Source organism: Castor canadensis, chromosome X (genome assembly GCF_047511655.1).
Source record: "Castor canadensis chromosome X, mCasCan1.hap1v2, whole genome shotgun sequence".
Taxonomy (NCBI): Eukaryota; Metazoa; Chordata; class Mammalia; order Rodentia; family Castoridae; genus Castor; species Castor canadensis.
Window position 1 is genome coordinate 135,463,004 of NC_133405.1, and position 16,482 is coordinate 135,479,485.

At 42.1% G+C, this 16,482-nt stretch overlaps 1 protein-coding gene across 4 annotated transcripts in view; it reads right to left on the bottom strand.

Moving 5' to 3' along the window:
- Nucleotides 1–16,482, bottom strand: part of Wwc3 (WWC family member 3) — a 114,678-nt gene that overhangs the window by 26,482 nt on the left and 71,714 nt on the right. For all 4 annotated transcript variants that reach the window (XM_020178474.2, XM_074063152.1, XM_074063151.1 and 1 more), the window contains exon 9: nucleotides 3,296–3,538. In XM_020178474.2, the coding sequence (XP_020034063.2) occupies nucleotides 3,296–3,538 (243 nt within the window). The remainder of the gene's footprint in view (nucleotides 1–3,295; nucleotides 3,539–16,482) is intronic.

A 16,482-nucleotide genomic window follows, 5' to 3' on the forward strand; every position in this document is an offset into this window, starting at 1 on the left:
AAAGCTGAGTAGCATATATTAAAATCAATGGTTTTCAACGTATGGTCCACAGACACAGGGGGATCGCCAAGACTCCCTCAGGGGTCATATGAAGTTCCCACTTTCCCAAATATATATCCTTGAGCAGCCAGATCATCTTCATATATTCACCACGAATGAGATTTCACAACAGGTCCATCAATCAAACAGCTGCCCTCTCGAAAGCCAAATGCTAAAGAGTTTTATAAAAATGTTAAATAATACCACTCTTCCATTTTTTTTGATTCAATAAAAGTTACCAGACATAAAAATGTTACTCATATATAATGGAGTTTTTATTGTTATCTTTAATTTTACAAATAACTGAAAAATTTCTCAGTTCTAATTTTTAAATCAGTAAATATAAACAGATAAAAATCCACATAAAATTCTTTAGGGTCTTTAGTAATTTTAATAATGAAAGGATGTCTTGGCACTCAAAAGTTTAAGAACAGCTATAATATTTTTAAGATTCCACTTACCTATAATTTTTAAGGAAAAATATTTTAATTTATTATTTGTACAAAGATAACTCTTAAAAAGCAATGCTTTGGAGGTTCTATACCATAAAGGAAGAGATATATGAGCACATAAGAAAGTGTAATGCCCTTGAGTGCTTAAAAATAATGCCAGTCACTTTATCTGTCATACCTCACTTCTTAGCACTCATTACATTCCATCCCCATTTTACAGATCAGGAAACTGATTCTCAAGGAGTAAAAGTAACTTACCTGCACTGTGCAAGTCCAAAGCTTGGTCAAGTTGGTTTAAACTCAAAGCCAAGAACTTTACTAAGACTGTGCTGTCCCTGCCTCCTGCCATTCAATTCTGCTGTTAATATGCATGGTAAGAAAGAGGGGCTTCCTTTAATCATGATATTTTCCCCAGATTTTATGTGACACTTAAATTCCTACCTAAGGCTTAGCTAGGGAAACAGTCTCAAAATCTCATCCTTTTTTTCCCCAGAAAATGTAGAGGGAAGAGTAAAAGAAAGGGAGCTTAAATTATGTCCCTCACTAAACCATCAAACTATAATTTGGAAACCACTCTTCATATTGATGACACTGGAGCTGAGATAGGCAAAGACTAGGCCCTGGACATGTACCTACCACAACTCAGCCCTAAGATGCCAACCTCAGTCCCTCTGTGCCAGCTCCATATTGGGTCTCCTAATGCCCACAGCCTGTGCTGGGAGAAGCCTCCTACCATGTGGCCCCACACTTCCTAAATCCAAGCTCACTTCAATTGAAGGGAAGTAGCACTGAGAAACATGCCCTGCATCCACTTGGCACAAAATGCCAAGATTTGCAGGAACCCTCATGGCCATTTGACTTCATCTCACAATGCAGTGGAGATCACAGACAAAGTACACGGGAGAAAAGTGTTTAGCACGTATATATGCTCCTCCTTAGCCAAAGTCATTTAGTGTCAGAATTAAGAAAAGGACTTGGGTCAATTCAGTCCCAGCTGACTGCTCTGGGTCACAGAACTGAGCACTTAGGCTGGTCCCACAAGAGATCTAGATCAAAGCTGCTCCAGATTTGGTGACCCATGACTTAAAGACAGGCATAAGGTGTTAACACTGTCCCCATGGAGTTCTGTGGATTTATACTCTGGAACCATGACACCTGTATGTGCTGAACTTCTATTTGGGGAGGACAGACACAGTCAAAGTGTACATGGGTGAGGTTTCCTGGGAAGCAGGTGGAATTTGTGGACCAAATCTACCCCCCTTAACTGAGACCAACAGGAACTCCAGGCTCTCCTACCCAGAACATACACAGAGAACACCAAGGTAGAACAAAAGGTAATGTTTAAGAAAATATAGAAGCACAAGAGCACAAAAGAAAAGTTCAGTTGCATTGTTCCTTTTAAGATTTTCTCTTGGTTCTTGGTTTGAGTGAGATGGCAGAGCATGCTGTCATCTTAGGCAAATGAAAATTCACTCTACCTATTACTAGGATCTGGATCCTCCAAACCCCATCATGTCCCTTCAATGCTTTCAGGAGCCCCTAATGCCACGCCAGACTCATCTACCCTCAAAGTTAACATTGAGCATCCAAGCACAAAGATTACCCAACAGATACCAAGAACAGTCATAAGATATGATGAAATATTAGTTATATGTGTATCTACGCAGATCAAATAATTCAGGTGGCTTAAACTCTAGGCAGAGAAGACTCAGAGAGATACAACTTACAGCTGTGTGAATAGTGTTAATACAGTGAATTTTAGGGACGCAGTATATTAATAAATGGGAAGTGGGCTCTCCAAGGGTCAGAAAATAGCCACAGATAAACTGCTGACAGTTGTTAAATGTGGAAAACAGACCTAGCCTTTGACACACTCCGCAATCGCAGGCAGCAAATGGAAACCAGGAGACATGGCACACGATGAAAGCTGAACAACTTGGCACTGAAGAATACAAAAGACACTGGCTTCATGTGTCCTGTGCTTAAAAGAGCCTCAAGTCCAACTGAGGAAAGGCACATTCAGAAACAGACCCATAAAATCTGCTGACTTCCTACTGCAAAAGAAAGATCAGGCTTCCTTGGCTAGAAATTGAAGTCAGAGATAAAAGCAGTAGGTAGACTACCACAGTGCCACAGGGAACATTTTCCAAGGTAACAGAGTACCCCTGCTCTGGAGCTGTACCACCATTTGCCTCCTTATCTTCTTGCCAGGCCTTCAAGTCTGTTCAGGGCACTGTCCCACAAATATAGGCAAAAGCACCAAGCACCTATGCCAGGAAAGGTGCAGCGGAGGTGGTTCATCACCTGTCTCTACTTTCTCTGTCCTCCTTCTCTAACATCTTCTACTTCTGAGCCACTAACAGGAGCCTCAGGAGCCTGGCAAGCAGCTGACACCTCTCCCGGCCCAGAAGGCATGTGCTCTGCCTGCCCTCTACCTGACAAAGATACATGCCAGGCAGTAGCTGCTTTCATTAGAGGTTAATTAAGCACCTCCAATATGAAAATCCAAAACACAAAATGCTGTAGAATTCCAAGATTTTTGGCCCACCCATGTGGTACATAATGTTTTAGATTTTGGAGCACTTCAGATTATCAGATTAGGAGTACTCAGTTGATGAAATTCATGCAAATATTCCAAAATCAGAAACACTTTGGGGTCCATGCATTTCAGATAAAGCATATTCAACCTGTAATAATCAGGAACACACTCAAGATACATGCAAGCCATCCATTTAGTTTTCCCAATTGGCTCTTCACTGGAAGCAGTGTCCTGCCTGCCCCTGAACCTCTGGAGAGCAGCCCACCTTTCTGTGGCACCCTGTGCAGATGTGGCCCGTGCACGCTGGATCTCCTCCTCTAGGCGCCTCCTCTCTTCTTCCAGCCGTGTCACATCTTCTGCTGACCTCCGCTGCTGAATGATGAGCTGCAGCTCTTGGAGCAGGGCCTCTTTCTCTTTGATGAGCTGCAGCCGGTCCCTGTCAGCCTCGGCCATGCCTGGCCATGACTCATTAGCAAGCTGGGCCAGCTGCTGCTGAATACTGGAGACTCTGAGAGTGAGTGAGTGAGTGAGAGAGAGAGAGAGAGAGAGAGAGAGAGAGAGAGAGAGAGGGAGGGTGAGGAGATATACCAACAAACTGAAAAATATGTTTTTTATACATTCTTTGTACCATCACTGATTCTATAAACTCACTTGTTTAAATAGTGAAATGACTGCACCAGGACTTGGAAATGATGGGTCATGAAAACAGTATAAAAATCCTTTGTATAGTCTCCCATAGTCTGAGGTTTGAGACAATAATAATTTCATCGTGTTTGTGTCAAAGAATTAATAAAAAGGCTAGAAGTCCTCAACATACCCTTACTGTGTGTCATTTTGGATTCCTGTTTTTCTACATGATACTGTCCCAGGGGAGAAGGAAGCTATTCATTTCTTCCCCTCTTCATCCCACCCTCATCCATAGCTAGACACCCAAGAGATGCTTCTGGCTTTCTGACTCCTTGGTCAAGCCTAAGTGCTACCAGACACCTTGGAAAAATAACAGGAGAGAAATACACTCAACCAACAGGGCTTCTGAAGAGAACAGCTCCGAAACCAGTGTTCTATGTCTGCTACTTCTGTGTGCTCTGTCCTGCCCCAGAGACTTTGGCCAGATGTGAATGCAAAGAGCCTTGCAGAGGACAGGCACTCAACAAAAGCCAAGTGCATCAAACAGTGGGTAGGCATACCAGCAATACAGGAAAGCATGAGAGGCAACCCCGTGAGAGTGGATATTGGCAGGAGATACTCTAAGACCAGACACAAACCAGTCAACCTCACCAAAGTTATCAGCACAACAAACCTCAGGGTATAAAACTATAGGCTCTCACCACTGAATTTCCAAGTGCTTGCTTGGCAAGCAGACTGCATCACTTTTTATGTCCTGAAGTGGTGTCAAATGCAGATTAAGTAAAATAGACGTGGCTTGTGCTTTTAAAGCATACTTTAAAGTGGGAGCAGTATGTTTTAAGCTCCTTAAGTAAGGCCTTCCTGAGATAAGGGCACTTTCCAGGCAGAAACTAGGAATACCAGACTCAACTTCAACCCGATGCTATAGGGGACAATATTTGGCATGCATGCCTAAAAATATCCAAAGACTTCTTTGAGATAACACACCTGTGAGAGCAAGGAGCAGGTATATATAACTCTAAGGCAGAGAATCTTAAAGTAGGGTCCTGGAACCAGCAGACTCAGCATCACCCAGGAGCTGTTACAAAGGCAAAGCTCAGGCACCACCCTGTATCTGCTGAATCCAAAGATGTGGGTTGGGATCTGGCAATCTTGACACGCCTTCTGGGGGCTTCTGATGCTTGCTCAAGTTGGACACCCACTGCTCTCAGACAGCGATGCCTCTCTGCACCCCTGCCTGGTCTGGAGGGTGCTAATTGGCCCTGGAGTTTTCAGGGGTTTGCATTAGGCAGTGATAGGATGATGATCCTCACTAAAGCAGATGCAGGGCAAAAACACTCCTGAGACTACCCACCTCCAGTTCCCATAATGCATGCCACTAATTGGGTTCTGGCTTCCTGACTGCTGAGTCCAACCCTCAGAATCCTTCTCAACACTGTGCTCCACACAAATGCCACCAATTGACTGTAGGTGACGTACCCGTTAAAACCCGTTGTCCAGTCCTGTGCCATGTCAGGCTCTGCCTGATCTAGATATGAGCACAGGGGTTTTTCAGTCTGGCTGGAGGATCAGACACAATTCCTCTCCAGGTATTGAACCAATCTGAAGCCAACAGTCATGGAAAGAGAAGGGTATACAAGCTATAGCTTAAATGTACACATTTCACCAAGCCCAGTTATCCAAAAAGGTAAGGAAACTAGTTGAGTGCCAGTGGCTTTATTAGACAAATTCTTTTCCCAACTTCAAACTAATTTCCTGAAAATGTGTTGGAAAATGATATCCAATCATGTCACTGAAAAAAACTAATGACAAAGGCAGCTGAACAGAGTTAGGAATATAACTAGGTTTAAGTGTCTACTTATGTTTAATTAGTCTAATTAAAATTCATGGCAGTCATATAACTGAGGCCTAAGGAAAATACACTCCAAGTAGACATATGAATAAATTAGTGCCAAATCAGACACTATGCCCAATGAAATTTCTAGAACACTCTACTGTAAACCAAGACAAGTTAAAGGTAAAGATTAAAAACAAAAGACTTGAAAAACAATGAGAAAATCTACTATGTCCTCATACTTTTGTTCATTTCAACTCATGGGATCCACAGATCAGCCTATCTGAGCCCATCTAAAGCTAACCAGATCTAATTGTCATACTATAATATAAATATTTTAGCCTATCTGAGCCCATCTAAAGCTAACCAGATCTAATTGTCATACTATAATATAAACATTCTTAAAAGCAGTCCTTTCAAGTTTTCTGAATTTTTCTGTTGTTCTTTTGTTGTTGTTCTTGTTTTTATGGTGCTGGGGATGGAACCCAGGGCCTTATGCATGCTAGGCAAGCACTCTACCACTGAGGTACACCCAGTCTGAAGCTCCTGAGGTTTAAATGTGAGATATAATTCCTTTGAGTATACCAGCCATAGGTTAGCTGGTATTTACAAGGATTCAAGTTGATGAGGGTGGTAGGAGATCCATTTCCAGATAATTATACCACTTCCAGGAAAATTTCAAGTAATGAGCACTATCAAGAAAAAAGAATGAGGGGAAAATGAATAGGAGGGATGAGAGAATCAGGGGCAACTTTCAAAAGGCCTATCACCCCAGGCAAAAAGAAATAGTACAGCAGCAAAAATTAAGGCATGTACTCTGACTTTCCATAGCTTGCAGGAAAAATATGCAAGGACATATGGGAAGGAACAACACTCCAGCAGAAACAAGATCCGGATGAGGCTGATTTCTTACAACCCATCTGGAAAAGTTGTTTGGACTGTGCTGAACACTAAGCAAGCATTTCCGTACTTAAGCACTGTGTTTTTTAAAGTAAAACTTCACAACAATGTAAATGACTGCAAGTTAATTTTCAAACTATTTATGAAAGAAGAATATTGGCATATACTAGGAAGTGTTTTCTTTCCTTGTATTCATACTCTGGGTGTGGACATTTGGGGCCCCCTTCAGCTAGGTCAGCATAGGCACATCTGTTTGTCTGTTCTGGAAGCCAAAAGCACCTTGTAGAAGGATTCCTTCAACAGCTCATACATTCCCCTTGCCTTTCAAACAGTATGCCTGCCTGCCATGCTGTGGGCCTGGAAATGAGCCATCAGCAGGAAGTATCTTTAGTATGGGAGGTTTACCGGAGGAAACAGACTTCCTGCCTAAGGCTAAACACAGATGTGCTGAGGTTGGATGCACCTTCTTCTATATCCATGTCAAAAAGCTAAGCCACTCACTGTTTGGGCCCCATTCCTGTGAGGGCCATCATTCCAATTCTGGGCATTAAAGGAAAAGTAATTTCCAGAAATGCTTTTTGTTGAATTATCATTTTAGTGAAATTAAATACATGGAAGCAAAGCAAAATCATGATTAAAATTTGCAGGAAAAAGAAAAACTTCTCTGAGCTCATTTTTTAAAATTTATATAGTAGTTATACAGGGGATATATTGTAACATTTACATATGTGCGTACAATATATCTTAATTAGAGTCATCCCTCTATCATTCTCCCTCATCCCTCCTTCCCTCTTCTTTTTTTTTTTTTTGCTAGTTTGAACTCCTAGCAAGCCTTATGCTTGCTAGGCAGGCACTCTTACCACTTGAGTCACTCCGCCAGCCCATCCTTCCCTCTTCTGAGAACAATTTCAACAAGTTCCATTGTTCTATTTTCTTACACAAATACAAAATAATCCACCACCATATTCACCATCCTTTACCCTCTCTGTTTTAAAGAGAATAGAGAGCCATTTAAATATGGCACGTTTTTCTTTTTTTGTACAAGTCAACTATCTGCTTTATTGATCTTTCTTTTTGGTAGGTTATAGATTGTATAGCCTATATATAATCTTTCACAAATATCTTTAAAAGCTTTTTTCTTGTACAGTTCTGGGATTTGAACTCAGAGACTCACACTTGCTAGGCAAGCTCTACAACTTGAGCCATGGCTGCTGCTCTTTAAAACCTTTAAAACATATGTCCCCATGCCCTAACAGAGAAGAAATGAAAGCAAGCCCTTAAGTAAGAATTTGGGTTTCATATTTATTATGTGACTTCTAAATTCTATTCCCTGAGCAGGTCTAATGTAGACAGAAGTAAAACAGGAATCATTTTTCCCTTATGATTTCTTCCCAAAGACCTTCTCTGTTACAAGTAGTCACATTAAACCATGAATGAAACCTCAATTTCTGCTGCAGAAACTACTTTGGCCCTCACAATTCACATGAACATTTGAAATGATTTGCATTCTTCCTTAAAAATATACTTTTAATATTAAAAAGTTTTGAGGCACATCAAGAGCAATTGCCAGTTATCTGAATACCTAAAACCTGTAGTCTACTATATAATCTCTCATGTTCCTAAAATCCTGCTGCTTTCTAGAATAGCAAACAGAACTGCAGGCGACCCACCATTCTATTTGACGGTGACCAGTCATGATGGATCCTAATGCCACCTTCCATGACATGATGTCAACTTAAAGACCCATGCCTTCAGATTTCAAGTATGTGCTACAGATTTGGTATTTCTCACATCTTCTCTCAGTTTTTTAAAAATATCTATTTAAATTAAATGAAAGCAAAGTTTAAGGAAAATCTCAGCTGAGATCTAAGGTAGATGAACAATGAAATCACTTCAGCTGATTGAACTAAACATTGATAAATCAGTGTCCATTATGCTGACCTCCATAAGAACGTTTAGTCCAAGAAGGGTCTACCAATAATCAATGTCCCACCCAGTCCTCAGCTTCCCCCCCAACATCTTCTCCCCTGGAATGTACAAATCTTCAGAGAGCAAGTTCCTAAATACAGCAAGTCTTTTGGTTTATCTTGACCCAAATGGGGAAGACAGAGTTGCAATTTCAATGATGCTTTTCTTTATTTCTCATAGCTGTACCCCACTCCTTAAAACCCAAATAAAAAGTCATTGAGAAATAAAGGGAAAGTCCAATTAACTGATCAAATTCAACTGGACTCATACAACCACTGACTCCTGACAACCGATGAATACCAGGACTGATCCTGGAGACAAAAATGAAGACAGAGAAACTGCACGCACCAAATGTTTTGTTCCGATCTGAGTTGAACGTTTCTATGGTAACAGCTACATTTTGTGCACAGTTCTGGAACAAGTATTCTTAAGTTAAAAATAAGGAGCCATGTGCATCATCAGGATTGCTTCAAGACTTACTCTTCTAGCTTCACTTTAAAAAATTCTAAAATTTTTAAACCAGTAATGTAAAAATATTCCGATCATAAGGTCTGCCTTGGGAATCAAAAGACATGTTCCTAAAGGGAAAGGCAGGTGACCCAGAGTTGAGACACAAAACTAGCCACTATGATAGTGCTATTTGGTCAGAGAATTCTCTAGAAATCACACTACCACTTGGCATTATAGGTTCCACTTCCACAAGCTTCCTTTAAATCTAAATGCACACTTTGTCCAGACTCTGAATTTTGATAATTTTGTACTTTTTAAAAAACAACTTCAAATCTAGATATCCAAAAAAGACATCCCCAAAATGCAAAAAGATCTAACCTTCTCTACCTGTTGGAATTGGCAAAAGACAAGTGGTTCTGGAGATAGTGGGCATAATGGTTAATTTTATGTGTCAACTTGACTGGGTTAAGGGATGCCCAGGTAGCTGGTAAAACATTATTTGTGGGTATGTCTACAAAGGTGTTTCTGGAAGAGATTAGTATTTGAATCAGTAGACTAAGTAAAGAAGACCTACCCTCATCAATGTGAGTGGACATCATACAATCCACTGGGGGCCAGGATAAAACAAAAGGCAGACAGAAGAAGGGTAAGCTTGCTTTCTCTTCTTGAGGTGGGACATCTACCTTCTTCTGTATTCAGACATTGAAGTTCCTGGTCCTTGGGTCTTTCAATTCTAAGACTAAGACCAGCACCCAAATCACCCTACCCACCCCCACCAAATACTGATTATTTGGCCACCAGACTCAACCAAATTACCCCACTGCCTTTCTTGGTTCTCCAGTCTGCAGACAGCAGATAATGGGGCTTCTTAGCCTCCATAATCATGTGAGCCAATTCCTATAATCAATGCCCCCCACCTCCTATTGGTTGCATTTCTCTGGAGAATCCTGACTAATACAGTAGATAAGCTAAACTTTGCAGGGTAGAATGATTTCAAAAATGAGAGCTGGGAGACTGATGCCCATGGATAAGGTAGCAGAAGGGAAAAGACCAAACCCTCCATCGAAGCACTAAAATGAGAGAAATCCATTTGGATAAGAGAAAAGGGCATATGATGCTTACTAGCCTCAGGATGAATGATCAGGGAAGGACACACTATTCTTTACTAACACTGTTAAAAGCAATGCACTCTAGAGCTAGGGATATAGCTCAGAGGTTAAGTGCCTGCCTAGCATGCACAGATCCTGGGTTCAATCCCCAGTACCACACAAAAAAAAGACATGCATTCTATTTCATGCTTTGGTGAACACCCCTCCTCCAGTGATGCTCATGGGAGTATCAGGGATGTGTCACAGTCTGAAGAAGAGGGCCACATGAAGAGTTCATGGACAGGACCTCAAAGCCATAGGTCTTTTTTATTCTTTTATTCATATATGCATACAATGTTTGAGTCATTTCTTCCCCCTTCCCCTTACCCCCTCACCACTTCCCTCTCCCCCCCACCCCCTCACTACCAGGCAGAAACTATTTTGCCCTTATCTCTAATTTTGTTGAAGAGAGAGTATAAGCAATAATAGGAAGGAACAAGGGTTTTTGCTGGTTGAGATAAGGATAGCTATACAGGGAGTTGACTTGCATTGCTTTCCTGTGCATGTGTGTTACCTTCTAAATTAATTCTTCTCGAACTAACCTTTTCTCTAGTTCCTGGTTCCCTTCTCCTATTGGCCTCTGTCGCTTTAAAGTATCTGCATTAGTTTCTTTGCATTGAGGGCAACAAATGCTATCTAGTTTTTTGGGTGTCTTACCTATCTTCATACCTCCCTTGTGTGCTCTTGCTTTATCATGTGATCAAAGTCCAATCCCCTTGTTGTGTTTGCCCTTGATCTAATGTCCACATATGAGGGAGAACATACGATTTTTGGTCTTTTGGGCCAGGCTAACCTCACTCAGAATGATGATCTCCAGTTCCATCCATTTACCTGCAAATGATAACATTTCATTCTTCTTCATAGCTGCATAAAATTCCATTGTGTATAAGTACCACATTTTCTTAATCCATTCGTCAGTAGTGGGGCACCTTGGCTGTTTCCATAACTTGGCTATTGTGAATAGTGCTGCAATAAACATGGGTGTGCAGGTGCCTCTGGAGTAACCTGTGTCACATTCTTTTGGGTATATCCCCAAGAGTGGTATTGCTGGATCATATGGTAGATCTATGTTTAGATTTTTAAGAAGCCTCCAAAAGAAGCCTCCAAATTTTTTTCCAGAGTGGTTGTACTAGTTTGCATTCCCACCAACAGTGGGAATTCCTTTTTCCCCCGAATCCTCGCCAACACCTGTTGTTAGTGGTGTTGCTAATGATGGCTATTCTAACAGGGGTGAGGTGGAATCTTAGTGTGGTTTTAATTTGCATTTCCTTTATTGCTAGAAATGGTGAGCATTATTTCATGTGTTTTTTGGCCATCTGAATTTCTTGTTTTGAGAAAGTTCTGTTTAGTTCACTTGCCCATTTCTTTATTGCCATAAGGTCTTGACTGTAGGGTCACCATCTGGATCCTGGAATGTTAATGTCTATTTTAGATTTTAGTTCTTGCCAGAGAACTGTTTGCTGACACTCTCTTCCCAACTCTACATTGTTTTAATCATATGCTCCATTTATAGGCAATCCCCCAAAAAGAGCCAGAAAGAGCAATGGTAGTAAAATCCCTCACGTGAGGCAGGGTAAGACCTGATGACATTAACCAGCCCTACAATTTCCTGTGTGTACTAGTGGGAAGGGGTATGTATTGCTACCCCGACAATGGTACAGGCATATCGAGAACAGCACTGTGCCAAGGCCACTGGGGATTACATGATCTGCAGCAAAGTTGTTTACCACTCAGGCACACAGCACTTACCAATCAAGCCTTGTCTATAGGAAGCAACTTGGAATGACTATAGGCAGGGTATAATGATTCCAAGGGGATTGGAGAGGTACAATGCCACCACTGTATCAGGGCACCAGAACCCAGAAGGGCTATAATCAATGACTGAACTGTGAGCAAATACTTGAGGCCTCCACTGACAGGAACACTTCAAGGATAGGTTTAAGTTACTGAAAGTCCATAGACAGCACCAAACTCATTTCAAAAATCAAGATCCATCATCTAAATGATCCTCCCCATGCCTCAGTATGGCTGAGGTTTGCTAGCTGCTGATTGGACTTTGCTCTCCTCCCAGCAGTGTCCTTGGTGAGCTGCTCCTCCTTTGCTGCTGGATGCTTGGAAGTAAGGAGTTCCCAAGGTTTACTTCCTCTTCTTTTTCCCTCCTGTCACCAGCCATTCTCTCTTGGATGTTTTAATGTACCCCTCTGGCCAATCTCAACCTCATCAGGCCTTTTATTGGACTTTCTCATGGCTCCATCTTGCAGCCTTTTCCTTTCTCACTGTATTCTCTCTTCCAAGGGGAACTCAGCTACTCTGTGACTTAAGTACCATCAACATGCTGAAAATACTCATACTGGCACCGCCACTTGCACTCCCAGACATACCACCATTTGGATGGTTCACCTGTAATACTCTCAAATCAAAAGCTTCAGCATTCCAGATAAGTTCACTATACTCCAAGGCCTATGTATGTGGTCCCCTTGATGTGGCCCTGCCTCCTTGCTCATTCCACTCCTAGACTTCCCTCCATTCTTCCATTCTAGAGCAGTCCAGCTGCTGCAAACTGAGGACCACTTGCCCATCCCTGCCATAATCTCAACTCTACTCTTTATTGAGAAAGCCCTTCCATAGCCTACAGTCAAATCCTGGCACTCTTTCAGCGCCCAGCTCTAATGCCATTTTCTCCAACCCCTAAAAGAGGCTTTATTAGAGAGGTCAAAGGCTACTAGCCCATTTAAATGTCTATGAAGGCCCAAGAACCCAGGACTTGACTCTGCATGTTTATATATTTGTGAGAACAATCCTTGAAAGAGAGAAACTTTGCCCTGTCTAGGTTAGATCTTAAAGCTACCCATACCTTAGAGTCTTTTCCTTTCTCAAGCCAAGGAGAGATAATCTCCAAGGTTCATACCACGATGTGGGCCTTGGAGAGGTAATCCTAGGCCCCAAAATGGCTTCAACTCACCCACTCCCAGAGGCAAAAGCCAAACAACAAATGGAAACAACATTTATGCTTTTGGAAAATATTCACTAAGTAGGTAGCTATTGGGATCATAACAAGGGCATTATATAATCCTTGCCCTCATGGGGCTTACATTCTCGTAAGAAAATACAGACAATAAGACGGTAAACACCAGTTTAGGTGATAATGTCTGCTTGGCCAGTAAGGGTGACAGGGCTGAGGACAATACTTTCATTCAGGATGGATGTACAATAATTTCATTCAGGATGGATGAGGAAACCTCTCTGACAAGGTGATCAAAGGAAAGCAGAGGCTGTAAGTCACTTTCATCACTGTGACAAAATACTTGAGAAAACAACTTAAGGGAGAAAAGATTTACTTTGGCTCATGGTTTCACAGGTTTCAGTCCATGGTCACTTGCTCCATTGTTTTTGGGTCCATGTGTGGTGAGGCAGAACACCACAATGGGGAGCATCTGATGGAACAAAGCTGCTATCTTCATGGCAGATAGGAGGCAGAGACAGTGAGGGAGGAAGGGTCCATCCAGGGACAAGATCTATCCTTCAAACACATACCCCAATGACCTACTTCCTCCAACTAGGCCACACCTCCTAATAACTCATCAGCTGGCAACCAAGCCTTTAACAAATGAGCTATTAAGGGATGTTTCAAATTCAATCCATATCAGAGGTCACATGACAATTTGGGGGAAAGCATTCCATTTCAAGGGCCAAGGACACTGTATGAGTTTGCTCTTGCTGCTTTAGCACATGACCACAAATGGTATTTAAAGAAATACCATTATTCTGTTACAGTTCTATAGGTCAGCATGGCTGCATTCCTTCTGAGGGCTCTAGGACTCCATTTCTTTGCCTTTTCCAGTTTCTGGGGGCCTCTCCCCTTCATTGGCTCATGGTCTTGCATCATTCCATCTCATTCTACTACTTTGACCCTCCTGCTTCCTTCTTATAAGGGCTCTGGGATGACACTGGGCCTCCCTGGATCATCTAAGATCATCTCCCCATCTCAAGGTCTTTATCTTCATCACACCTGCAAAATCCCATCTTCCATGGAATGCAACATATTCAGAGGTTCATCAATTGCTGACTCCAGGCACTAAGCCAGGAATTTTCCTGGCAGGTTTGAGGCCTTTCAGGCCTACGGGGCTGTTCAGTAAAAGCATGTCTGAGAACTATCAAGGAGGCCAACATCACTGGAACTGGGCAAGTAAGAGTTTAGAAAAGCGAGCTGATACCTGTGAGTTAGCAGGGGTTCATACAAGCCCCTGTGGTCCATGCACAGTAAGGATTCAGGGGTGAGTCAGTAAGAAGCCCAAAAATAAGGTTTCTCAGCTTCAGCGCTACCAACAGACTGGGCCATCCAAGTTGTAGCTATAAGGGTTGACCTCTGTACTGGAAGCTGCTGAGCAACACCCCTGGGCTCTGACCATCTGATGCCAATAGCATTTGCCTCACAGTTGTGACAACTAAACATGTCTCCAGACATTGCCAAAGTCTCCTGAAAACTAAAGTCCTGTTCCCTGTGTTCAGAACCACTACACTCATGGAAAAAGGACCATCAGCACCTGTGCAGCCAACCAAGGTAAACTTTAAACCACATCTTGGATTTTTACACATTCTAATGCAGCCCAGAAAGGCATTTCTGAGAAGCCCATACTGTGCCACTAAGGTGGAAATGCAGGTACCTGGACACTGCACTGTAGCTGTAGTACATTTCCCAGAGTTACGGTGATCTTAAAATAATATTCAAAAATAATGATCAAGTGCAGTGTCTACCCTGAGTGATTTTCTTAAATGCTAAACTTTTCACCCAAATGTATTACTGCAACATTTTAAAAGTTACTTGCTGCATACTGATAACATTTCTAGAAAACAAAGAAATAACTTGCTATGTTTGCTAAATGTCACAGCAACACACATACAATTATGGTTCTAAGTGTAGCTTTTGTGTTTAATACATTACAGCAAATTCCAGCACCCACACTTTCCAGTTTCACTTAGAAACAGGCACGAATGAGCAGAAGACGAGTCAGAAGAAACAATTGCCCCTCACAAGCTCCTGCAAGCTACAGAGAAGGAATGCATGCAAAATAAAGAATGTGACCACAGAGGGAACCAGCACTGGTCAATCAACTTGGCAGCATTCTGCAAGGAAATTTAAAACTTGCTTCAAATGTGTCCTAAAGAACCAGGAAGAATGGAGTTTATCACCTCCTAGCAAACAGAAGGCCACGTTGGTTTAAGTTGGCTCTGTAGCAGGGAGTCAGATGGTTTGTTCTTGCTGCTATTTTTATAGTTTCTACAAAGCTCAAAAAGTTGATTTCCAGACCTTCATGGACTCTACAGTACATTGAGCAGGTCAAAATACCAAACTTCTGGAAAGGTGCCCCTCACCCCACCTGGCATTCTTCTCCTTTTTCCCCCCAAAATAATAAGGTAATATTTCATTTATGACCAAGGAAACTTAGTCTGAACTCAAGGTTTTGCACTTGCTAGGTAGGTACTCTACTACTGCTTGAGCCACACCTCCAGCCCTTTTTGCTCTGATTGTTTGTTTGTTTGTTTGTTTTGCAGTACTGGGGCTTGAACTCAAGGCCTACACCTTAAGCCACTCCACCAGACCCCAGCCACACACACTTTTTTTGTGATGGGTATTTTCGAGATAGGGTCTCACAAACTATTTGCCCAGGCTGGCTTCAAACCATGATCCTCCTGATCTCTGACTCCTGAGTTGCTAGGATTATAGATGTGAGCCACCAGCGCCCAGCTGCTCAATTCTTTTTGAGAGGATCATGTTTTTCGCCCAGGCTAGCTTAGACTGTGATCTTCCTATTTTATGCTTCCTGCCGTAGCTGGGATGACAGGCATGCATTACCACGCCCAGCTTCCTTCCATTGAAATGGGGTCTCATAAACTTTCTTGCCTGGGCTGGCCTAGAACTGTGATTCTCCTGATCTCAGCCTCCCATGTAGCTGGGATGACAGAAGAACACCACGCTGCCCAGCTATTGTTTGAGATAGGGTCTCACAAACTTTTTGCCCTTGCTGGCCTTAAACTGCAATCCTCTCTATCTCAGCTTCCCAAGTAGCTAAGATTACAGGGGTGAGCCACCAGTACCTGGCTAAGGAAACTTCTTAAAAAGGTATATATCTATCATACTTTTCTGAAGCACACATTTTGAAATCATTTGGTTCTAAGACTCCTTCCAGAAGGCACAACAGAAAGTCTCTAGAAAGAGGACATGCAAGCCAGGAAAGGGTCAGAATATTGAAAATGGGGTCCCTGAGTACCTGAGGAGAAATGTGACACACTAAAAATATGGCACCAGAAATACTGTGCTGTGAGAGGATTTGGGAAACCTCTCAGCTTGGCCCATGTTCTATTGTGAAGACTAGGAGGGAGGGACAGAGGAATGCACAAACCCAGCTAAATCTCAGTTTGCAGAAGGCAGGTGAGTCATAAGGCAGGTTAACATAGGTGACATCACTTCTCTCTAACAAAATTAAATCAAGTACGTACTGCTGTCACCTGCTGACCAAATACTTA